Source organism: Cimex lectularius, unplaced genomic scaffold (genome assembly GCF_000648675.2).
Source record: "Cimex lectularius strain Harlan isolate CLEC.00 unplaced genomic scaffold, Clec_2.1 scaffold194, whole genome shotgun sequence".
NCBI lineage: Eukaryota > Metazoa > Arthropoda > Insecta > Hemiptera > Cimicidae > Cimex > Cimex lectularius.
In genome coordinates, this window is record NW_019392734.1 from 479,012 (window position 1) to 505,343 (window position 26,332).

General features: G+C 34.6%; 2 protein-coding genes across 2 annotated transcripts; both read right to left on the reverse strand.

Moving 5' to 3' along the window:
• Positions 1-2,708: 2,708 nt before the first annotated feature.
• On the reverse strand, positions 2,709-4,704 carry LOC106661066 (V-type proton ATPase subunit D). Its single transcript, XM_014384194.2, has 6 exons — positions 4,544-4,704; positions 4,281-4,398; positions 4,069-4,216; positions 3,416-3,631; positions 3,279-3,357; positions 2,709-3,218 (listed from the first exon to the last, which is right to left on the reverse strand). The coding sequence occupies exons 1-6, from the start codon at positions 4,582-4,584 to the stop codon at positions 3,089-3,091; spliced, it is 732 nt and encodes a 243-aa protein (XP_014239680.1). The 5' UTR covers positions 4,585-4,704; the 3' UTR covers positions 2,709-3,088.
• Positions 4,705-10,289: 5,585 nt separating this feature from the next.
• On the reverse strand, positions 10,290-25,701 carry LOC106661065 (dopamine N-acetyltransferase-like). The gene is made up of 4 exons (XM_014384193.2): positions 25,442-25,701; positions 11,708-11,940; positions 11,312-11,581; positions 10,290-11,188 (listed from the first exon to the last, which is right to left on the reverse strand). The coding sequence occupies exons 1-4, from the start codon at positions 25,587-25,589 to the stop codon at positions 11,015-11,017; spliced, it is 825 nt and encodes a 274-aa protein (XP_014239679.1). The 5' UTR covers positions 25,590-25,701; the 3' UTR covers positions 10,290-11,014.
• Positions 25,702-26,332: the final 631 nt, after the last annotated feature.

Here is a 26,332-nt window from a genome sequence, read left to right on the forward strand (position 1 = left end):
TCTCACATTAACACTTCCTGTTAATAAATTAATGAATAAATGTTGATTCTGTGTATGTGTTTATTACAATTTCATGGAATCTCACTTAATACATATTGCACATATAAAATAAATAATTAAAATATTGCCAATATAAAACTTTTGAAAATGTAAAAAGCATTTACTATTTTCATTACTGGCATCATCTCATCATTTGGCCATAAATCACCATTCTTGGCAAAATGTGTCAATGTCAAATTAAAATGCTTGCCAGTTGGTCATAGCCTAAAAACCTCAATGCTCCTTTTCAAAGAATGTACACATTTAGCTTAGGGTTTTGCAACAAAGAAAGAAAAAGGGATTATCCTTAATTAATTATTTATTTATACAAACATATGGGTGGTTAATGCTTTACAAATCAAAATATGAAATATTATTGTCATAAAAATATTTGACATTTTTTTAATGAAAATAAGTATATAAATATACATTATATAAATATAAGTATATAAATAATTGTAAAAATGTTTTTTCATGACAAGAGACAGCAGGTTTCTGTATCAGGTTCTCTCATTTATATTAATTTCAACTTGCTGAGAGATACAATTTTTTTTTTTTTTGGTTGAGAAGTTGAGAAACTTTGTTGATGAATTCATCCAGTGTTTTTCCATTTGCAGTTCTAGAAGCTGAAGATATATTAGGCATTCCCAGACTGGCTTTGAAGATGGAGGAGTCTTCAGTGCTGCTTGGCTTCTGAGAATATGTATATCCATCCGTGCACCACCTTAAAAATTAAGCAAGTATTTCTTATTAAAACAATATAATATGTCTTGCAAGTTTTTTTATTTAATTTATTTTTTATTGTTGTAACTGCTGTAAATTGCCTATTGACTACTTCTAAAAAATGACTGAATCGTCTCAATGTGGGAATGTGAACTTGGGGAGGATTAATCATCTCGCCTTTGTCAGATAGCCTCTCTGTCCATTTGTCCAAACTCAACAAGCAGTTGAGAACAAGCAGTTTGGATGATCTGGAAATTTATCAATGGGGTTATGTTGCCACCATGACGCAAACGTCATCTTATTATTTGTATTAGCAATTAAAGTAGCCAATTAAACTTGTCATGGCGATTGTTCTTTTGAACAGAGCTTTTCTGCTCGAGCATTAAGTTAAAGTAAGTGCTACTGATTGATTAATGATTTTATAAGCTCAAATCTGCACATATAAATATATAGGTTAGGGATGATTATATATACACATATGTACATAGTTGAGCCTATCAGGTCTTACAGTCTACCGACATTTCTTGCTTTTGTGCTTTACCACGAATTTCCAGGAGGCTGCGGAATCACCCACCCCGGGTGTTGGCAGTCCGGGGTCAGACCAAACCAGCCACTGAGGTTGGGTTCCGGTAATCATTACACCTCCCAACGCAATCAGTTTCTCCAAACCGTCACATTCTCATTCATTCTTAAATACATTATTTCCTATTTACAAACTATTCACTCAATTAGGCTGGAGGAATATTCAATATTCAACCATCACCCTTTACACATATACTATAACTAATCTTAATGAGGGTTGATGAAGTACCCAATATCACGCTATCAACCTACACATTCACACTAATAAAATTCAAAATAAATTCACTAATAAAAATTCACTCTCTACACACTAAGATACACAACAATATCGGCACTATATTCAGTAAAACAGTCCTCCAAGAATCAGAACTGTAAACCAGGCTTGCTGTGTTCAAGCACAATTTTCGTATTGAGTGGCATCCCTCTTTATGTAGAAACAAGGAAATGTGCCCTTCAATTAGAACACATTGAAACCATGTATCAATCTCGCAAGGCCTATCCTTAATCGGGTGAGGAGGACCCTTCTTCTACAGGTCATCATCAATGGCTTGATACATGAATGCTTCTCCTTTTTAAAAAAGATGGTTCCTACTCACATTAAGTACTTAATGTGAGTAGGAACCATCTTTTTTTAAAAAGGATTGAACTCCACACTCACCCCATCATTTATAATTTCTATGAAAGCTTCTCTTCCAATCCAGCCTACCTACCCTGCCACATCCATTTAATACATTTTAGCATCAATGGGCTGGATCGTAGTAGTTACACTGGAGGTTGGGATATCTCATCCTAAGCTGCCTTGTCCGAATCAGTGCTAAACATTATTTTTTGAGACAGATATGGTGGTTTTCTTGAATCATACCATCGCTATATGGTAAAGGTTCGAGATTCGAATCCAGCGGGGCTGCATTCTAACCTGACATACTTACAAATGAGCTTTTTGTGAAAAAAAACACCAGCATCCTGAGGGTTCATATAACTTCATAGTTGTTGAAATACCCTCGTAAAAAAGATTTAATTTTTTTAAAAATAGACGTAAGAATTGGATCTTAATGGTCTTGGTCAGTGTAGTCTCAGTTCTGCAGGATGAAATATTTGATTTAAACAAAACTCATATGGATAAGGAAGGGTGAATTTAAAAAAAAATTCTGTGCAATGTTTAACACAATAATGTATTATAGAATTTTATATCACTCTATAAACAATATAATATTTTCCAAATCATTACAGTATGTACAATTATACATCCATATTTATATTACAGACTTTTTATTAATCAGAATACTTAGCAAAAGTGATAGCTTTCAAAAAGAATAAGTGAGTGGATGTTTGCAGTCAGAAAATTTTCACTGCCACAACAAGTTATATTTCACAATTCATTTATGGCATGAAATAACCATGACCTATTACATTATACCTATAAGATTTGAATTTAAATTAAATACCATAACCCAAACCAATAAAATATTTATAACATAAAGTATTTGCAACTAAAACTTATACAAAAGAAAAATTCAACATAACATAGGGTTGAGGAGACTATTATTTACATACATTTTTTGTTATTTTTTTTCTTTTTTTCAATATTGAACTATTATTTATAAATTCCTTAATACATTTTTTCTTTTAAATCTAATTTGATAAAACTACCACAACACTAACGACTGCACAAATATATCTTGGAATGTTTTCGTTCCTGTCCCGTTGATGTTTGAAACAAAATAAAATCGATAAAATTTCTCATTTAAAACAGTAAATCTTCGTCTCTTTCTTCGAGGATATTGGCAGCTTCAGCTTCCCTGTGCTGCCGTAATCCCTTTGCGAGTTCAGCTTTAGCTCTAGCTATTCGCTTCTTGTCTTGAATCTTTTTTAGCCTTGGGGAGGAGGAAAAATGATTAATTCAGTGCTATCGTATGAATAGAAATTTACCATACCTATAAAACTCTTCTCTTTCCAACTCGTCCAACTCCGAAATGATGTACGCAAGCGTTCTTTCAATTCTTGGAATAATGACTGTAAAGAAAGTTGATATTGATTAAGAGTTCGGTGTGTTTTTGTATTCTGTACTTGCCATGCTCGATAGCGTTGACACGCCTGTTGGTCAACTTGATCACTTCGTCGAGAGTGACGAAAGAAGTCTGCAATGAAGCCAACTCGACGAGAAGCTTAATCGCAGACTGATAGTTCTTTTTCAACTTGGCCACTTGCTGCCCGCCCCTCGCAAGCCCGGCGAACTCATAATTATCCGCACCGTCCTGATAGCTTTCAAATACAGGAAGTGTGACTCCTGAAAATTGTTATTATTATTCCAATTAATTAATCTTTTTATGTAAGGTTTTGGTTGAAATGAAAAAGTCAGTGCTATGAGCGGGATTCGAACCCACAACCTTTGGCTAAATACGCCGCTGCTCTACCACTTGAACTATTGTGACTTTGATCCACTCAGACACCCCATCTCAACCTACTACCTTTCGAATTTTCCCTACTTTTTGCCATTTTTCAATTCATTCGGAATCTGATCGAAATCATGATAGCTCAAGTGGTAGAGCAGTGTTGTATTTAGCCGAAGGGAGTGGGTTTGAATCCCGCTCATGGCGCTACCTTTTTCATTTCAAGCAAAACCTTACATAAAAAGATTAAATAATTGAAAGAAGTGATTTGGTCAATAGACCAGTAAATATAATGGAATTATTTTTTTTTTAAATTGGTGTTTTTATAATTTACCGGCTACGTTATCTTTCTTGGTCCTTATTTTGATCTGCGCCTTTGTGACGTTTTGAAGCACTACTTGGTTGATGTCCCCGCAAGCGAATTTCGCTTCTGCAAGCGAGAACGCAGCCTCTTTCATGACTTCTCCCATCAGGGTTTTCGTCTAGTTTAAACATAGAATATTTTTAAATGCAAAACAAGACTAGCTTGTACGTTTTTAGGTCTACCTCGATAATTTTTGACAGGATCATCCTGAATCTAAGTTGTAAAGCATCAGCCTTTTTCTTCAATAAGCTGTGCCCCTTCTGTGCTCCTACGAGCCGACCTTTCATCAAAGTCTGCGCTCTGGAAATTTAAAATCGAATAAAAAGTCAAGTGTAAAAAGTTAAAAAGGTGAAAATAAAAAAGAGAAAAAGTAGGCGTGGCCAATAACAAAAGTCCAGGCCGTTTTAGCACAGTCGTACATTTTATAATTAAGTTTTCCTCTTACCCTCTGGAAGGAAATATAGCGAGACGGTCTTTTCCTGACATGATTGATTCTTGATTTCAACGAAGGGCGAAAATACAAATTTACAAACTCTTGAACTCGACCGTAGTGAAATAACCATCAGCTGTAAGCCCGAATCAGTGAAGGTTCGGTTCGAAATCATTCGCGGAGAGAGTTCGCCTAGAGATATGGCCATTACGCAACACGGTCGAGAGGAAAAGCGCCAATTTTCGAATAAAACCGAACTATTCGACCTTTTACAACCCCTCTTTATTTACCGCTTTATTAAATAAATAAATTTGAATGGCGATAGTAATTTAATAAAATCACAATCAACCATATGTTGCAGAAAGAACAACAACCTACGACAGACCTAAAATCAGCCACACAGACTTTTCAATTGCATGAAAAGCTGCCAAAAGTCATGCAATATGGTCTAAAGCCTGGGAAGATCATAGATGTCTGGTTTGTCAGAAGGTTAAGGTGGAACACTCTTATTAGACAAACACTTAAACAAGTTTACAATTGTTTTCCAATATTTTACTACAATTTGCATTTTATGGGTACAATATGTAATTTGGTGAACAGACGTACCCATCTTTGTGTTGAGACCCATGAGGATCTTTAACGTCCGAACTTATCCCCGAGAGGACTTCTCACACGCCCAGTGTTCTCAAGGAGAACACGAGGAAGATTTTACATGCATGGACCTGTCACATCCCTTGGCTAGCGAGGTGGTGCAATGTTAACCAAGTTCAGAAGAGCCCTAAAAGGGGCATCCATACATGTGCCTTGAAAAAGGCCGTTTTAGTGCCGTGCCTTTCACCACCCCGGAGAGGTAGAGAATCTCCGGCTCCGTTGGCCGGTACCCTTCAGCAAAGGTACAATTTGTTTGGAAACCACGTCCACCACTAGTCCAACGTCAAATAGTAGAGCCGTTTGGATTACTCTACTCCCGTGGTTTAGTATTATTTTTAAGGTGGGACTGATCGCACACCCGGGAGTTCATACGAACCTCCTACTGATGCACCCGTTGCCTGAGGGGTGTGGGTTCAGTAACCCAGGAAGCCTCTGCCAAAGCAGAGGGGGTAAGGAAGAGAAAGGAAAGGAAGGGTATAGGAAGGTAAGGGGGAAATTTGCCTCCATTAATGATTATCCCCAGGCACAAGGGTTGATGGTTGGACTTTGCCTGGGCCCACAAGGAAGTGTCCTACAAGTCCTGTGGGTGGATTTTGATGAACATAGATGTTTGCATATTTACAACGTGGGGAGCAAATAATCAATGTTATTCTCCCACTTCACTTTACTTCACTTAATGGGTCCTGGTAACCGAGTGGTTAAGACGTCAGACTCTCGGCTAGTAGATCGCGCGGTCATGGGTTCGATCCCCGCCGTCGCCTCTGGACTTTTTGTCTCGCCTAAAGGGACCGGTGGTCGCAATAGAAAGAATTGACACGGCTCTTATCAATGGAAGGTCTGGGGTGGGATCGGATCTCAGCGACCCTGAATTTGGTACCGACCCCCTTCAAAAATGAGTTTCTTTGATGGAAGAACACTGGCACACCGGGGGCTCAGAGCGTTCACACGCGTGTTGCGAGCTCCCAAAAAATGGAGTCAGGAATAAAGTACAATAAGGTGTACAGCTGCAGTGGTCAGGGAGACCTCCTCCAGATCCTAGTTGATCATCCATATTAGGAAGACACCTAAAAAGGCTTTACAATTGTTTTACAATATTTTATTACAATCTACAATTTATGGGTGCAATATGTAATTTGATGAACATAGATTTTTGCATATTACATCGTGGGGAGCAAATAATCAACATTATTCTCCCACTGCCTGCACCTCAGAAAAGAGGTCGCGCCATTTCCTCTTGAGACGCCTTTTGGATTTTAGGAATTGGTTCTGTTGGACAAGGCTTGGGCGAAACTATTGGGTTGTTGAAAAAGATTATTGTAGAACTGGGTACATTTTTGAGGAATTTGGTTTTGGGTAAATGGGATTTTAAGGTCGTTGTGGAGGACAGTATTGGAGACACAATACGGATCTGAGTACTGAGGCTAAAAGGATTGGAGACGTTGGATTTTGGAAGAGCGGTGCTCCACAGTTCTATACCAAATCGGTTGTAGTAGCGTTTTGTAAATCGTAAGTTTGTTTTCGCCGATGGCTTGGATTGTCGTTCTACGTGTTAGAGTAAACCGTTGCGTCTGTTAGGTATTGACCTTTCAGTCGTATAAGCAGATGCCACGTTAAGCATGAGTCTAGGTGGAACCGAAAGTAACGAACGCAGTCGGATTTAGGGATAGGAACGTTGTTGTAGCATATTGTGAAAGGAGATTTGCTTTGTAGTGTAAATGTGATATAGACGCTGTAATTAATATTCCATTGTCTTGATGTAGGACGCAGTCGCAAGGTTTGGTGGTCTACGGTAGTGCCAATCTGCACGAGCCATCAGGGCTGTTTATAATAGATAATAGATAAAGGTATTCCATCATTCTGCTTTGCTTGAAGTTGCAATACTCTGTCCATTTTTAATTCATGCATCTGAAATGAGAGGAGATGGTTGGGAAATACTCATTAGTTAAATGGATTGCATGGAGTTGTTCCATAAATTCTCCCATACCTCCAGGCTTCGATCACCTTCTTGATTATACAGTATAGAAAGCTTTAGCTTTCCAATGTACGAGTTCATTCCCCGCCATCCTAATATGTACTCTAACTCATGAAATGGTGTGACTGCTTTAAGTGACACATGTACATGGGTATTGAACTAAATTCCAGGGCTACTGGGCCTGTTATCAGTCGAAATTCAGACCCTGGCCTCATTCCCGTGACGCTTCAACCAAACGTACCGCGTGAACAGAAATGAGCCAATCATTTCTCGCAAGGGATATTTCGGTAACCTTTAAAGAGCATCAGGAGAAACGACATATTTATATTATCAATTTTCTTTTTGTACGAGGCTTCGCAGTCCATGGGCAATTTAATCTTTCGTAATTACAATAAATTACCGACAGACCTCGAGAATCACCCACCTAGGGAGTTGGGATCCGGGGTCAGACCTCGGTCTTATCCGACTAGCCGGCGAGGTTCGGATCCGGGGTCTATCAACAGCTAGGTCATTTCAGCTCCCAACACAAAGTACTACGTCCACTCACCCTTAAATACAGTCTTTCCTATTAACATACCTTTCACTCAATTAGGCTGAAGGAGTATTCAATATTCCTCTATCACCATTTACACACTTTACATAACTAACCTAGTTGAGTGTCGATTGATAGTCAATATTCCACTATCGGCTATCTCCCACTACACATTCTGGCAAATAAATACATTCACTATCAACACACGCTAGGGATAGAAAATGTCAGTACTGTATACAGTAATACGAACCTGTTTCTCCAAAAAATGGAACAGAGGAACCAGATACTCGCTGCCGTGCTCAAGCACAATTCTCATATCGGGTGGCATTCTTATGCGCTCTCGAGTAAAGGTAGTGCACCCTTTAATAAGGTTGGACACATCGAGCAACCTTTCTGTACATGCCGGACATATACCCGTGGCAAAAGTATGTGCACGTGGGTCAACCTCGCATGGCCTATCCTTAATCGGGTGATGACTTTACTTCTACGAAACAGGTCCTCCGAGGGCCACCTATCGACAGTGCTCTTGATACACGAGAGCCTCTCTGCCACCGATAAATTTGTTTTGTTAATAAATGACGTCTTTTGTTATTGGTTATTTTCCCCATACGCAGACTTTTTTCAAACGTTTTGACATTATTTTCTCTTGTATGAATGAAATAGTTAAACAGACTTCAAATGTAATTTTCCTTTTAATTTTAATTAATTAAATAAATAATAATTAAATCAAAATCCTTAATTTTCCTCCCTTTTTTGTCATTAATACTTAATGTATTTAGACTTTTTTACTAACTGTATAAATATTTAATATACGATCAAATAATAATTTTTTCATAAAAATTACAATGCACTGTGCGTTTCAGCTCAATACAATTAGGTCATGCATTTTTTAAATTGTTTAATAAGATTTCATTTTTAAATTGGCCTTTTCTTCTTTTTTAATTTGAATCAATCCGAGTCAATCGACAAACCAAAAGGACGCGTCAATTGTGATAAATTAGATTAATTTGAGGATATGGCCTTTATAAGGAAGTACAACTGCGCACAGCTCTGAACAGTGTAGAAAGCCTGTCGACGATGTAATATCGAATAAATAAACTGACAAACTTTGAATTTTATTCAACGAAAAAATTTGTTTTAATTAAACAATTAAATCTTTGGACATTTCGACAAAAATTTACAGTACAAAATTGACGAGGTTTATTATTATTATTATTAATTTTTAAGGGCGTTTTAAAGGCTAAGGTCATTTCATGTCCTAAACCTTCTATTTTAGATCCATTATATTTAGTGGTCTATTGACCAAATTACTTCATTCAATTAATTAACTTTTTATATAAGGTTTTTGGTTGAAATGAAAAGTTAGTGTCACGAGCGGGATTCGAACCCACGACCTTCGGCACAATACGCCGCTGCTATAACTACTTGATCAGTCTCGATAGCACAAGTGGTAGAGCAGCGGCGTATTGAGCCCAAGGTCGTAGGTTCGAATCCCGTTCGTGACACTATCTTTTTCATTTCAACCAAAAACCTTACATAAAAACTTCTATTTTAAGTTAGCTATATCCCTTCTAGCTATAAAGCTCTGACATTCCTAATATTCACTCATACTACTCAACTAATCTATCCTATTGGCATCCAAATTAAAAAAAAAATTATCCTTTTAAAATACTTAATTTGAAAGACCAAAGTACGCAAAAAAAAAACGAAGAATTTCGAATTTTTGTTCCATAATTTAAACATTTCTCATAGGCTTGTATGGCCAATAATAATAAAAAATAATAAATAATTTTCCTTATCCTTCTTTATTTATTTATTTTTTCAGAGGGAGCTAACTTTTCTTGTTTAAATTGCCATTTTGTGCATTGTAGTTTATTACCCCACAATTTTTCTTTTCTTTTATTTAATTTTTCCGCTCCGGCAGGCGCAAAAATTCGTGAAAAAAGAAAGAAATCTTGCACGCAGAAGTCTCATTCAAACACTAACAGACAAATCATTCAAAGGTATAAGAATTTGGGAAAAGGCCTAAATCTCATTATAAATTCCAATAAATTTAAGTCAAGCAGAAAAGTGATCTTAGAAAGTAACTCCTTCAAATCACTCGAAAAGTTGAGCTTTTGATTAAAGGGCTGCAAAGGGCGACAGTCGACCAAAATACGTTTTACAGTCAAAATGATACTCCACTTCGAATACACCGAGGACGAGTTGCTGCCTATTAAAAGCCTGTTATGGATTAGTCTGATATGACCTATTCGCAATCTCGAGAGAATCACAAGTTCTTTTCTCTCAAGTTCCTCACTTTATGTACATCTGGCTTAATTGCTTTCATACTATATCTACTTTCGTTTGATAATGTTCATGTATTTTTATTTATTTATTTCCAAGATATTTTATCACTGGAATACTTAGCTGTATTACTTACTAGGAACATGGTGGGGTTTGGACTGAATCCCAATAAAATGGTCAGAACAGATATGCTTATGTTACACCTTTTTCCGTGAAATAAATCGTCTTTTTGAAAGAAAAAAATTCAAATGGATCTGTTTATTAACATTTTTATCATAAAAAGACATATAAAGATAAAATATTTATTGATATATGTCACATATTATTTACCTTGTTTTAAACAATAAGTACAATTGATTTAAAAACATTGTTCCCTTATTATGTTTAGTTTTGTATTGAATTCTTTCCGTTTGTCCGTCTTGATGTCCAGTCGCATAAAAATGTGACCGTGAAAAATCCTATTAACTAAACATTGCCTAATGTTCCCTGTGAGTTCTTAACATTAAAAATCAATTAACGACTATGAAAACAGTGTTGTTTTTCCAAATCAATACGTCGAATACAGTGATGATTACATTTAATTATGGGTACATTCTACGTTTATTTTATTGTTTAAATCTAATAACACCAATAACAGAGATTCTTCCAGTTTTGTAACAGAGAGTATAAAATTTTGTTTCAACGTATATTCAACTTTAACGAATAATTAAACGTCAATAAATTTTCAACATTTATAAAAACTTAACATTCAATAGACTTTAATTTTTTAAGCGTTTTTTTTTTAAATTTTAATATGAAATATTGTCTTTAAAAACAATGTTGAACATTGAATTTCGTTGTAACTTGTTCATTGGTCGATACAGAACGCTCATCGTTCTCAAATTGTTGGATATTTTAACTTATTTAGATCAAAAGATCAAAATTGCACCGATTGCCTTTTTTTCTGCCAAATTTACGACCATTCGGTCATTTAACGTTAAATTTAAAATGACTAATTGCAGTGTTTTTGTGAACAGCGTGCTCTTTGTTTTATTTATTTTTAAATTTAATCGAGAATTTTGGTCATGATTTTCAAACAAGTGTGAGGAGGTTTGGTCTTGAATATTTGCTCCCCGTTTTCATCCTTTATGTCCTCGTAATTCACCTCAAATACAGCCTCGTGGCCTAATTTCATTAAAGTCCTTTGAGAAAAAAGCCCTGTCGAATCTGTTTTGAACACCTGGAAAAAAAGGAGGTTTAATTAACTCGATTGTTTAATTGAAAACTCGAACGTTTAGAAATTGATGAAAGTTTTGTTGTAAAGGAAAACTCGGATTGAATTAACTGTCGATCATGTTTTTACCTTGAAGCCGAAGTCCTTCGCAAGCTCTTCGCTTCTGATGATAAGTTTGTTGGCCAAGCCCAAACCGCGATACTTGGCATCGACGGATAGAATCCTGCATTCGAACATTTTATCGACTTTGTATTTCTTGAATAGCTGTAACGAATGATTGAGCCTGTAAAGCACTCTGAATATCGTTTTGCATTTTTCGTCTGAGTTGTTTTCTAATTTGATTAGCGACTCGTCAAGGTCCTTTTCCGTGAGGACCCCGTTTAAAACGACAGCGATCACCTGCAACAATTATCGCCAATTTAAAAAAAGTTTCTCTTTTTTAATCTGTCTTTAATAAAAGTGAAAAGAGTTTTATTTCCGTAAAACCGAAGCAAGGCGACAAAGTGGAAAACCCCCTCGAAATACCTCGTTGTTGCTGTTAATGGCCATGACTGAAAGCCGGTCCTTAAGGGTTGAAATGCTCAGCTTTTCCAGCTCTTCGTTCGATTCACCCCTTTGGCACAGGCCGACGGAATTATTCAGGGGCTCGTCAGCGAAAAAATTGTTCCTCAGATGATAAATCACTCTGTCGTAATATTCATCGGGAACGGGGGATACTAAATCTATATCGTCTCCTCGAGGCGCGTCCATCTCGATTCCTGTAGAAATCATAAAAATTTACATCAGTTATAATAAATACAACGCACACTAATTAATGTTTTTATGCATCACGAAACATATTTAGAAAAAATATAAGTACACATAAATTCGTATACAGTATATTAACGTCCTAGATCAGCCGGAAATCAGGAACTATTGTGTATTATGACAAAAAAAAACAACATAGTTTTTAATCACATCAAAATTTCTGCTTCCTATTCCGTTTGGACTTTTCCATAATATATGAATTAAATTACATAAAAGCAAATTAAAAGCATACAATTAGAAAAACATAAAACCTTTAGGAAAATTTCATGAAATTTGAGTTCAGAAACGCAGACAGAAATGATAATTTTAAAAAAAGGACGTTATTTTCTCCATTCCCTCAACCTTCATATATTCATTCAATATTCATTATACAATAAATTATATGAATTAAATTACATAAAAGCAAATTAAAAGCATACAATTAGAAAAACATGAAACCTTTAGGAAAATTTCATGAAATTTGGGTTCAGAAACGCAGACAGAAATGATAATTTAAAAAAAGGGACGTTATTTTCTCCATTCCCTCAACCTTGTGGCACCTGGCATGTCAGTAAATTAGAATAAAGTAGTTCTGAAGTTGAATAAAGTTTAGGTTCAGTTTAATTAAGGTTTTTAGTTGAGATAAAAGAGAGCAGCGGCGTATCTAGCCGAAGATCGTGGGTTCGAATCCCGCTCGTGCCATTGACTTTTTTATCTCAACTAAAAGCCTTAATTAATTGTAATATATTAATTGGTCACGCGGACCACGAAATTAGTGAATTTAGGTTCAGAATTGACAGTCTTCCTGATCGGAATGAATTACTTCTTGTCAAGTGTGACCATTGCATTTTTTTTTAAATTTCTATAAATAGACAATAGGAATACTTTAAAGGCTTGGAACAAGAGGGACTAAAAATCACAGAAGAATGGTGTAAAACCGCTGAATTAGGAATCAACTCTAATAAAACAACTATAGTCGCCTTTTCACAAGGAAACTAGATCACATGAGGCAAATAACACTCAATAACACTGTGATGGAAATCAAAAAATAAGTCAAATATCTGGGCATCACACTAGATAAAACACTGACATTTAAGAACATCGGCTCTACCATCACGAAGGCGACGCGAGCTTTGATGGTGTGTTGAAGAATAGCAGGGAGGAACTGGGGTTGCAAATCGGACACTCTGCTGGATGTACACCATGATAGTGAGACCCATACTTATATTTGGAGATATAGCCTGGGCTGATATAGCAGAACAAGTAACTAAAAGTAAAGAACTCACAAAAATACTGACGTGTATGCACCTGCATAACGGGAGCAATGAGAACATGTCCTACAATTAGCATGGAAAAAGTACTGGGATTACTTCACCCTACACCAGGTAATAAGGACAGCGCAGAAAACCATCATTAATATTACCAAAGAGAAACCGCCAATAGGAATAAAACTAAAATGGAGAGACAGCAACAAACTATGGAAAGACCATCCGATACTCACGGCCCCGAGGACATGAACAGGATGTTTGAATTTAATCAAAACTTCCAAATAAATCTAGGTACCAAAAAAGAATGGGGACGAGATGGAAACATCTCTTTTAAGAGCGGCAACATGGTACACAGATGGATCTAGAACACATGAAGGTCCAGGGGCAGTAGTATTTGGACCTGGAACCAAATACTCAGAACCCATGGGAAAATACACTAGTATCTTCCAAGCTGAGATTCTCGCAATCGAAAGATGTACCCAACTCAACGTAAGTAAAGGGTACAAAAACAAGAATATAACTATCATGTCAGATAGCCAAGCAGCCATCAAAGTACTAAGCTCGATATCATTCAATGATGGTGCTGAACTACAAAACCAAACTAAACATATTAGGTATGCAGAACAAAGTCAGCCTCCGATCCCAGGACATATGGGAGTAGAAGGCAACGAGAATTCCCCTTGCAAGGAAAAGAGCTGCTACTCCCTGATAGGACCCAAACCCTTCTGTGGCATAGGAACCCACACTATTAACAAGTATCTCGGACAGAAGGACAAAAAGAAAATGAAGGAACAACGGAATTGACTCATTGGAAACAAGCAATCCAAGAATCTCGTAACAAATTTCGGAAGAAAAGAAATTACAGAATGTGTCAAAGGAAGCAGGAATAAACTGCGAATCCTAATAGGTTTCTTTACAGGGCACTGCAGCTTAAATGGACACATAAAGAAGATTGGAATAATCCAAGTAATCCAAGATGGCACATGCAGATTCTGCAAAGAGGCAGAGGAGATACCAACACATCTACTGGCAGACTGCGGAGGTACACTTCCCCGCTGGAGGAAGTGTTTTGGGATGTATAATGTGACCATAGAAGAGCTTCAACCACTGAAACAGGGCCTATTAATCAAGTTTCTTGATGAAATAGGACTCACCGATGTGCTTTAGGCAGAGTACGGAGGATACATTAGCTCCTAAAGGGCGCAGTGTACTATACCCTGAAAATTACATCTACATCTTATATCTACAAGGCTTGGAATGATATGCAATTAAAGCCATAAATTGTAAACAGGGTGTTAACTCAACGCATCCCAGGGGTTTTTTATGGTAACTAACACGGGATTGTTTTTAATAAAAGTTTTTTGGGATACTAGGTCGAAATAAATATACTAGTGTCTGAGTCTATGGCAATGTAATTCATATACGTTTTTAGTTGTGGTTCTTTAACCAAAAGTAATTATTCTAATGGATTTATTATTTCAGGCAAAGTATGTTTGTTGAGTTGAAATATTAGTGTCATGTGCGAGACTCAAAACCACGACCTCCGGGTCTACCCTTGCCACGATACTTCAAATAGCGTCGGGGAGCTGATCCGGAGGTCGTGGGTTCGAGTCCCGCTCGTGACACTAATTTTTCAAATCAACCATACTTTGCATCAAATGATTAATCAATTAAAATAATTATTTTTGGTTAATAGAACCGATGCAATCACAAAAATTAGTAAAAGCAGGTGGCAGCGTCGATGGGCCGAGTCGGTAGGGAAATCAAGAGCAGCATGGATAGGTGGCCCTCGGAAAATCTGATCCGTCCAAGGATTAAGGATAGGCCATGCGAGATTGACCCACGGATTCTTACTTTTGGGCAAATGCCCACGAATGTTTCTGGTAGGCAGAGAAAGGTTGCTTCTTGTGCCTTACTTAATTAAAGGGCGCCATTGCTTGGCTCCATAAAGAGAGCGCGTAGGATTCCCCGTTCCGATTATTGGAGGAAACAGGTTTGTTTCATTGTATAAAGTACTGATAGTTCTCTGCATCTAGAGCTGTTGGGAGAGAAAGTATTTATTGGCGTGAAAGCGTAGTGCAAGAGGGCTGATGGCGGAATATTAGGTACCCCCATCGGCCCTCAATTACATACTACGTATTCAGAAAAATCAAGATGAAATAAAGAAAAACTCAAAATTTCGGTTTTTATGTAGGGTTCTAAATTATTTATATCATTACGTATGGTTCATATTGTTCTAAACTTTTGTCGTTTTTACCTTAGATCGGTTAAGGTGTTTTAAAGTTGTTTCAATTTTGTGATTTTCAAACAACAACAAAATCGAAAGATTTGGAAGGCAAACATTATTGGAAAAAAATTATAAGTTTGTTTCCCAAAGTTTTGTACTCGAGAAATTTTCGGAGTTGGAGAAACGAATATGAGTTTTGCTTTTCTTAAAAAAATGCAAGATGGAGAGAGTAAGAGAGATTGAGACAAAGGACAGATGGATAAAAGAGAGAGAGAGAGAGAGAGAGAGAGAGAAAGAGAGAGAGAGAGAGAGAGAAAAAAAGAGACAGACAGACAAATAAAGAGGGAGAGAGATAATAAATTTGAATTGACAAAAACATATGGAAATCCATAATCCAAGGTCATAATTCCGAGGATTCCGGCCCTAGTGAAACAATTTTCTCCATCGCAAAACCAAGTATGAAACTCTGTCACGAAGAAAAACGATTTTATATCACATTTTCTTGATTCTTATGTACTTAGTCGATAGTGCTGACTCTTTTCTTTCATTCCGAAGACCATGAATCGTCCAGGATTTTCTACAATTCCAACAAACGAGTATCTTATAGAACCGGAGCTAATGAAGGTTCGTTTAATTAACCACAGATTATTTTACAAGTATAAAACGCTTAATTCTATGTCAAAGTGAGAATTTGTGAAGAACATTTTCATAAAAAGGAGTATTCCGAAGAAGCCTTGGAGTCTAGAATTAAAATTACTTTCATTTATCACAGTTTTTCCTTCAAACATTTTAATATTATAAATAACAATTATGAAAAGTTTTTAAATTTAATTTTAGCATACCCTGATCAATATTAAAGGAATACGTTTATGAAATTTCGGCACTGATCCACAATGGATTTAAGAGATTAAGCCTATTTATTTAAAATTCAGAATTCTTTTTTTGTCCAGTTGTTGCTGCAATTTATTATTTTTATCAACACGCTCTTCTTTTTCCCTCTTTTCTCTCTCTCTCTCCCTCCCTCCCTCTCTTACTCTCTTCCTCGCTCCCCCTTCTCTGTCTCTTTCTCTCTCTCACTCCTTCTCTTTCTATCCATCTCTCTCCCTTTATTAAAATTCATTCTTTTCTTCCCTGTTTTCTTCTCTTTTCCTTTTGGTTTGCAAAAAGTCAAAATTCTCTCTCTCTCTCGCACACACACACTCTCTCTCTCTCTCACTCTCATTCATTTCATAAATTTTTATTCCATTATTCTTTCTTATCAATGTATCTTTCTCTACGTTTCGCTATTTTATCACCAATCCTATAATTTCTCACTAATTAATGTTTTTACTTTTGCTTCTTAATACTTATCCTCTCTCTCTCTCTCTCTCTCTCTCTCTCTCTCTCTCTCTCTCTCTCTCTCTTCCTTTCTTTCTTTCTCCATTCTCTCACAGGTTGTTAAGTTTATGTAAAAAACTTTAATCAAATGAAAAATAGTATCATTGTCATAAAATCATTATTATTATTAACATAAAATGTGATATCTTGTGAAATAAATCTTAAGTGAAATTCCTCTCTCTCTCTCTCTCTCTCTCTCTCTCTCTCTCTCTCTCTCTCTCTCTCACTGACTCTCTCTCTCACTCACTCTCTCTCTCTCACTCACTCACTCTCTCTCTCTCTCTCTCTCTCTTTATCTCTCTCTTTCTCTTTCTCTTCTTTTCATAAATTTTTATTCCATTATTCTTTCTTATCAATGAATCTTTCTCTACGTTTAGCTATTTTATCACCAATCCTTTAATTTCTCACTAATTCATGTTTTTACTTTTGCTTCTTAATACTTATCCCCCCCCCTCTCTCTCTCTCTCTCTCTCTCTCTCTCTCCCTCTCTCTCTCTCTCTCTCTCTCTCACACACACACACACACACACACACACACACACACACACACACAAAATCACCTTAAGATTATGACTGTAGTGCCTCTAACTTTGTTTTTAAAATGTTTTAAATATCACAGCCTAAAACATTTAATGTAAAATCATAATTTGCATACCATATCTAGAAAGTGTCCATGTGGGTTGTGCGTACTTCTGAAAAGTTTAAGTTTAATAACAGATAGGGGTGACTTTCTATCAATATTTGTCAGAACTACAACTTTTTACAATTCTTTTAAATTTATAATATGTTTTTGCTACTAGGTTTTTATATTATCTCTGAGCAATTGATCGGTAGATCTGGCAAGCTTAAATCCCGGCGCCAGTCTTCCGGGTTTCCTCCGTGGATCCGGGCCCCCTGCCAGGGGGTGGCTTTGTCCCCCTCGTCCATATGGACTCGGCCTAACGAGGGTGTGGTCTGGAGGCGGGGTCTCCCGGCATCCGCGGCTTGTCGGCTGAGTGGCGAGGACAATGGAATTTCTTCTCTTTTTTTATTTTTATTTTGTCCTGTTGGTAAAAAGGGGAGGCAAATGTTAATAGAAAAACGTGAAAAAGCTTTCAGCCCACAACTTACACCACTCAGCCATAATAATAAGGCGGAATAATTTATTTATATTGACCTAAACTTTTTGGAGCCTACCACAGCTAGCATATAATATATGTAACATACGATAAAGTTTCTTTTTTTTTGTAAAACTGTTGAGACGTTATTTTCGGATGATTTATGCGTCTGCTTAAAAAATTTTGTTATCTAAAAAAATACAAGAATAGATTCTATGAAAATATCCACATATATATGCAAAAATAAATATAGAATTATGATAATACGAAAAAGTTGGGAGAAAAAGTTCATATACCTTCGAAAATATTAGCCTAATTATGTAAGTTTGGCTGACAAAAATAATAACTTGAATATGCTAAGGTTGTTTTTTTTTTATAAATAATGATAAATATGATGTTATTGAAGCAATATGAACATTTTTACTGCGTTTACATAAGCCACATTGTTCCAAGACTGAGGGAACTGTTTCGATAGATAGATAGATAGGTAAATAGTGAATAAGAAAGAGAGAGAAATTAAAAAATAGAATAAAAAATAGATAAAATGTGAAAAGAAAAAGTGTGAAAGGAAATAGTTTTGTATACCTGTATACCTGATGTACATCTTTGATCTTGAAAACATTATACAAAGAAATTATGAAAAACGTCATATAGAGAAGAGGGATAGTAAATTACATATAAAACATACACGTAAAAAATCCGGCCCGGAGGACCAAAATTTGTTTGAGCTTGCTCTTCATTGGCTCTTGTGTACAATAGCTCAGTCAATTTAAATTCAATTCATTTTTTAATTTACGGTTGGTACGAAAATATGTATACACAAAAAGTCATTTCAGTTTGAAATTTCAGTTTTACATTTCAATTTGTGGTTTGAAGATTAAGATGTACAAAACGAGTACAAATGTGCTTGTGTATAATAAATTATTTTTTCAAAGAGAACGAATGGGAGCAACAAAAAATGAAGAGAAAGAGTGAGCAAAAGAGAGAGAGATAGATAGATAGATAGATAGATAGAGAGAGAGAGAGAGAAAAGAGAGAAAGAGAAGACCAAGATGAGAGAAATCATGTAGAAAAAGTGGAAGGAAAAATGTGAAATAATGAGAATATGAAATAGTGGTGAGAAAATAGTGAAACTGAAAGAAAGAGTGATTAATATGAAAACATAATAATACATAAAATTATCTATTAAATTTATGTATGTAAAATATAATGAATGAATATATGAATGTAAATGTGTATATTCAATACTAATTATAAAATTGTGAATGAGATAGAGAGAGTGAAAAAAAGGGAGAGATATTGACAAATCAAAAGGAGAAAGTAGAAGGAGGTACAGAAAAATTTTGAAAGATCGATAGAAGTAAGAAAACAATGAAACTGAGAGAAAAAGAGATATTATAAGAATAAAAGAAAGAGAAATTGTGAATATATATTGGATAATTATCTAGAGTGACAGGGTCTCTGGGAGAGGAAAAGATAAAATAGGTAAGAAGAAAAGAGATTTAAAAAGTACACATAACACTATAGACATATGTCACATGAAAAAGGGAGAAAATACAAAAGTTAACGTGTACAAAAAAGAAAGTACAAATAAAAATTAAAAATAATTTATTTCAACAATGTAAACGTTTTCTTCTTCCTTTTCAAGAGAAAGAGAAAAGGACTAAGAGCGAGAAAAAGAGAGAGAGGGAGAGAGGGAGAGAGAGAGAGAATGAAAGAGTGAGAGAGAGAGAGAAGAGAATGATGATTGAAATTAAGAAGAAAACCAGAAAGAAAAACGTAAGAAAAAAATATTATAAATGAGAGATATGAAAATATTGAAGGTAATGGAATGAGAGAAGTAACAAAAAAAATGAAATAGTAATAACATGAACGAAATAAAGATAGACGAACATAAGAAGTGTGAAATTAAGAGAAGAAAAGAAGGAAGATCAGAAAACTTGGGTTGATACACGTTATATATACTTTCATCTCAAATCATTAACATACGAATTAATGGGATAAATAAATAGAAATATACATATTTATAATATATTTCTTTGTTTATAAAAAATAATTAACACAAAATGTCACATAGCCGGTCTGGCCATTCGCCCACTTTAAAGGTAAAAGAGCACCCCCATCGGCTTTTTGTGTCTAAGATTTTATGTTATACATGAAAAATTGTTCTATTCCAACCATACTTTACTTACATAAAAACTTAATGTTCTTATCGCGCCGTCATCAAACAAGACCGATTAAAACCCGCAAGACTTAATGGATTTCCTGGTTTAGTTCTCTCAGTTTATTACAGTAGATTGTAAAAAACTTGTTTACTTTAGCTTTTCAAATTAACTTTATGTTTGAAATTTAATCCATATTCATTACTAGTATCTTTAGTAGTATTAACACGTGATCTAGTCGTTTTACGGATTTATTCGTCCTTTTACTCAAGGTAAACAATTGAAATTTTGTCCTGAGATTTTTTATTTTACATCTTTCATATTAGTTCATTAGACTGGCTCTCGTATAAAACGTGTCGAAACTTAATTAATTAATTTCAAAATTTTAATAATTCTCAATCGGGCTAATCTGGAATAAAAAGCGCGGCTCATAAGCCATCCGAAAGACCAATTTGCCTTCCCCCTAGACTAATTTACACAATCAATTATGAAATTGCTCCAATTATATTGGCAAGGGGTCGAATTTATTAATTCCTTCAACAGGTTGCCCAACGATTTTTAAGGGCCTCATCAGCCATTCGGCACCAGCCTCCCACCATTTACAGATGATTCTGGTCGGCTTTTCTAATTCAATTTTAACGATAATTGTTATTTATAGTTTTATTGTATAATTATGAATTTTTTTGTATATAAATACACACACTCATACACATACACATACACAACTTGGCGAACTAACCCCTTAATATTTTTAATTATCTCTTAGACAATCCTCAGCAATTTTACGCTTTAGGTTACAACTATCCGATGACTTGAAATATGTTATTTTTGAGGTCATTTGGAGCATGTAAATATAGGTGTATATATAGGGCGCGCATCCACCTTCTTCATATTGTTTTTTACGTTTAAAATTTAAAAATTTCACCATACGCTAATTTAATATTACAGATAACGCACCTATGATGCGTACGGTACACATTCTATGCGTTTTTTTTTCATGTTTCCATTATTTTTTTTTTTTAATCTAATTGTACGAGCTACCGTACTTTCTTTCAACGATATTTCCAAATCTATTCAGACTTATAATTTCAATCACACAATCAACATGAAAACATTAGATTTCTTTCGATTGATTGAAAACTATGATGAGTTGTTACATTTTCTAATTCATTATAACATAATTCATGGGTCTTTATCTGCTTACATGCATAAAGCGTTAGAAAATGTGTAATTTTTTGTGCGCCTTCTTTACTAAAATCATCACAAAATGTTCTTCGAGGAGTGTAATTATTTGGTGAATTTCGTTCAATTTGGGGTTTCATCATTTTCGGCCGAAAAGGCGATTTGATTGCTTCCTTAGAGGAAGAAAGACGTTTCGTTTCGCCACCCTAATCGTCATTCGATCGAAAAAATATATTTATTTCCTCCGCCCTCAAGCGAAATATATTCTAGAGAGGTTTTCCTCCAGTTTCCAATCGCAATTGCATACCAAGGCTTGTTTTAATTATTTACATTTCATTGATAATTATTAAAAAGACTCTCAGACCTGAATAAACACTAAAAATATTTAAAAAAAACATTATTGACAAATCTGTATGATTTCTTCATCAGACGAACCATGTAACAATTTCTGTTATATTGTATAAACAACAGCTGTTAAGTTAACCTATGCAATCTACACATTATTTAAATTTCAATTAATTAAGGTTTTTAGTTGAGATAAAAACGTCAGTGTCACGAGCGGGATTCGAACCCACGACCTTCGGCTAAATATGCCGGATATCTCAACTAAAAACCTTAATTAATTGAAATATATTAATTGGTCAAGCGAACCACTAAAACTAGTGAATTTAGCAAGTAAAAATGAAGTGTACCTTCACTAAAGCTCTCCGTGGCCAATTTATTTGTCGCCGAGAATCAAATAGATTACACGACATTTGAAAAATGGCAAAAAGGAGGGAAAATTCAAAAGGTGGGGTAGAGGTGGAAGTTAGTGTCCGAGTGGATCGAAGTCACGATAGCTCAAGTGGTAGAGCAGCGGCGTATTTAGCCGAGGGTCTTGGGTTCGAATCCTGCTCGTGACACTAACTTTCTTATCTCAACTAAAAACCTTAATTAATTGAAATATATTAATTGGTCAAGTGGACCACTAAAACTAGTGAATTATTTAAATTATTAAATTTTTTACAGTTGTACTGAAAAAATCCCAAGGCATTTGACAAGTGTTTTGATTTTTGTTGAACTGATCAACAGTTGATCTTTTCCTACCAGTGACGGTAGTAAAAGGTTTACGTTTTAATTAAACGCATTCGGCTTAACGCCATCTTCAGTGAGGAACCAACCCTGTTCAGTGTTCAACATCAAACTGTGTTTCGCTTTTCAAATTGTATCATTGCGTTATTACAAAGTTGGTTTTGCATTTTAGCCGTCCTCAATCGTTTTGACGGGTCTGTACTTTCTGAAGATGGCGGGTATCTGAAACGTGTCTGATAGAGAAAAACAAAGAAGATCAACAGATAAGAAACAAATCTTAAAAATAGGTTTTTCAAAACCCTTATTTGAAATAGAAACGAACCCACTACTGAAGCAGCAACATTTCCAATGCACGGGACAGAAAATATAGGCAGATTACACGATCGGAAACAACTAAATTACCGATTCTTCAAAAAACCTTTTTTAACTCTAAGATAATTTTCAATTAATTTATTTTTCTTTCATACTTGTTGGACGTCCTTGAAATTGCCAAACAGTTTGATTTTTACCATTCTTTTGATTTGAAGTTCTTAGGGAAGAAAGATCTAATATACTTTAATTTTTTTAGATGGAAAATTTCTTTTCGTAGAACTTTTAGTTGAAGTGTGACTGAAAAATCTCTAATATACCATTCTTTTCATTTTTTAATTTGAAAATTTACGTTTTTCGTTTTATCGTGGTGGTATGTAGCTGGAACACTTGTCAGAAAAATAAATAGCCCATTAATTATCCCATTTATTTTTAATTCATAATTTTATTTAAAATTATTGTGTTCAATCAAAACAGGAGGAGTGAAAATTTTATATTGAAAGCACATAATCTAAACTTCACTCAATTTGAAAATTTACATTTTCGTTGGGTTGCAGATGAGGGCGTGCAGCCGGAACATATTGTTCAGAGAACTAAACCGAAATTATTTTATTTAAAATCATTTGTGTACAAATCAACTTCAGTCAAAACAAAAGAAATGAAAATTTGTTATCGAGGGCTCATATTCTAAACTTTTCTCAATTTTATATTTAAACTTTAATTATAATTTCTGATAAACCAAAAAATAGCCAGAGTAATTATTTGTCAAACGTTCTGTTTTTTGCATTATTTTAATATTAAAATTAATAAAAAATTGTAGAAGTACGTGAAGCAAGAATACATTCAATAATAATAAAAACAGATGGACCATTTAACAGTGAGGATATATTCATTTTTTATTTTTTATACTGAAATATATGTTTTTACCCAATTAGTAACTTTTTTATACTTTTATATTTAATTTTAAAATTGAATGTTCAGCCCTAATTTTTTATTGTGGTTAAAAAATCCCAAGGCTACTTGACCATTATTTGATTAATTGAAATGAAAAACTTGGAAATTTACTCATTGTTTTTTTATTGTTTTTCTTTCTTTCTTTATTTTTTTAATGCTTATGCTGAAGTAAAGACAAAAAATTTCCACAGAGAAAAAGTTTTAATTTAGCTGAATTAGGGATGTGTTATCATTTACAATTAATTAGTTTATTTCTTATTCATTTATTTAAAGAAATGTTTTTTTAAATCTAGTATTGGATTTTTTAAAATTTGTAGGTTTGAGGTCAATGATTATGGCTTAAAATTTAAACTTTAATCAATTTCATAAAATATGTTTAATCTACACTTCTAGAGGGACTGGAAATTTCTCCGAAACAATTTTTTGTCAGCCAATTCGATTTTTACCATTCTTTTTATACGGAAGTTTTTAAAGAAGAAAGATCTGATATACTTTTTATAGATGTAACAGATTAATATACGATTTTTTATAGATGGAAAATTCCTTTTTGTAAGCCTTTTAGTTAGAGTGTTACTGAAAAACCTCTAATGCAATTACTTGTCAAACATTTTGATTTTTACCATTCTTTTGATTTGAAAGTTTTAAAAATCATTGAAATACTGATCATGACGTGCAACATACATTCATTTTTAGTAAAAAAAGGGAGATCACTTGACAATGAAGTTGATTTTTTTATATACAGTAGAAATCCGTTTATCCGGACGGACCGGGACTTGACCGGATAATCCGAAAGTTTGTGATTTTATTAGCATCGTGTCATAAAAATAGAAAAACCACACATACAAAAGTGAACACTTATTCATATATCAAGTTACATTTAAAGTAATAGATAGTTTTTAATAGTTTTATTTTTGTTTAAGTCCGGACACGCGTTTCTCGAAAAATTTATATGCAAAAAATACCTAATAAAAATGTACGTAATAAAAAATTCTTTTTCAATGGAAGCCAACATACGAACAACACGACACAATTTCTAGTCTTTTAAAATAGTATACACCTTTTTTATTTACTTTATTTTTAATTTTTTTCGGCCTATCTGGCCTCCTCGATTGTGTGATAGTAAATAGGCGATTTGGTGGCCTTTACGAATTTCTGACGACGAATTAAAGATCCCATACTTATAATATACTTACAATTTTAAAAAATTAATATACATACAATGACAATTATGAAAAATTTATAAAAAAATTTTGGTGTTTATTGACCGTTAATTAATGATTTGGAGATGGTGAGACTATACACTACTATACCAGACCGCATCTCACGATCTCGAAATAATTTGTAAAAAATTTTTTTAAAAATGGGTCCGGATAAATGGGTTTCCACTGTATATCGAAATATACTTTTTTATCCAATATACTTTACATTTTATTTTATAATGTTAAAATATAATGTTTAATCCTAATTTTTATTCTAACCCCGGGTAATTATTTGAGAAACATTTGTTTAATTTAAATTAATATTTTTATGATTCACATTTGTTTTTGTTTTTAATTGTTACGATGAGTTAAGACGGTATAGTTTCACTAGAGAAAAAATCCTTTAATTTAGCTAAATTGTCATTATTTATAATTAATTATTTTATTTCTATTTATTTATGGTAGATAAATTGTTTTTGTAAAAATCAGATTCAACCAAAACAAAGGAATGAACACTTGACATCGAGGAATTGTAGGATGTTGGTAATTAGGGTCGAGATGTTGGTTCGTTGACGATTTGACGATGGATCCGGTTGGAGTGGAAATTATTAGAAAGATAAATTCTCACCTGAGGGGGGGTTCCTGGGACTGCACTCCACTGGAATCAATCTGAGGTTGTGCTCAGAGAGAACGGTTGTGATGGGGGGCCTTGCCCCCGGGAGATGGCTAATGGCATCAAATGGTGGGGAGCCAGGGATCCATGGCAACCCGTACATCCCGCCTCTGAAATCCCACCGAGTCCCGGCTCGATACGCAATTGCCCTATTTCACTGACCCCTTTATTTAATGGGAAGTGGGACAATCGCCCTCCAATCCTCCGATGCCCTTCGGAAAAGTGGTTTAACACAGATCGTCGACCCCTCATTTACAATACCTACTCGTCGACAGGATTCCGCCAAAAAATTTGGAACGTTTTCCATGAACCTTGTCGAGCAACTACGCTATAAAAAAGCTCCTAACTTTCCCATATTCCTTTGGGATTAAATAAATATTTAAAGGCACATAAAACTATGGAAAACGATTAAAATTAAAATTATCTGGTCTATCTGATGATAAGATCAGCACTCAACTCAATAACAAATATGCATATTTTGTTCTTTTTATTTTATATTTTCCAAATATAAGAAGAATTAATTAATTATAATTATAATATAATTATAATAATTAATTAATTTATTATTATTATAACAATAACATACATACAGAAAATATAAAACAACAAATCTGCTCCAAGAAGTTATTTGGCCTGATAGATCTGAACATAGGTACCCAGTGCCATAGTCAATTACGGTGTCGGTATTCTTGACAGTCAACCCTGAGAACACCGCCGTGATGAGATAGATTATGTATTACTACCATCTAGGACTAAGTTGTGGTGACAATTTGTCTAGGACATTAGGGGATGTTTACGGGAATGAGAATGGTGTAATTCCTTCATATACAAAGGACCTACAAAGGA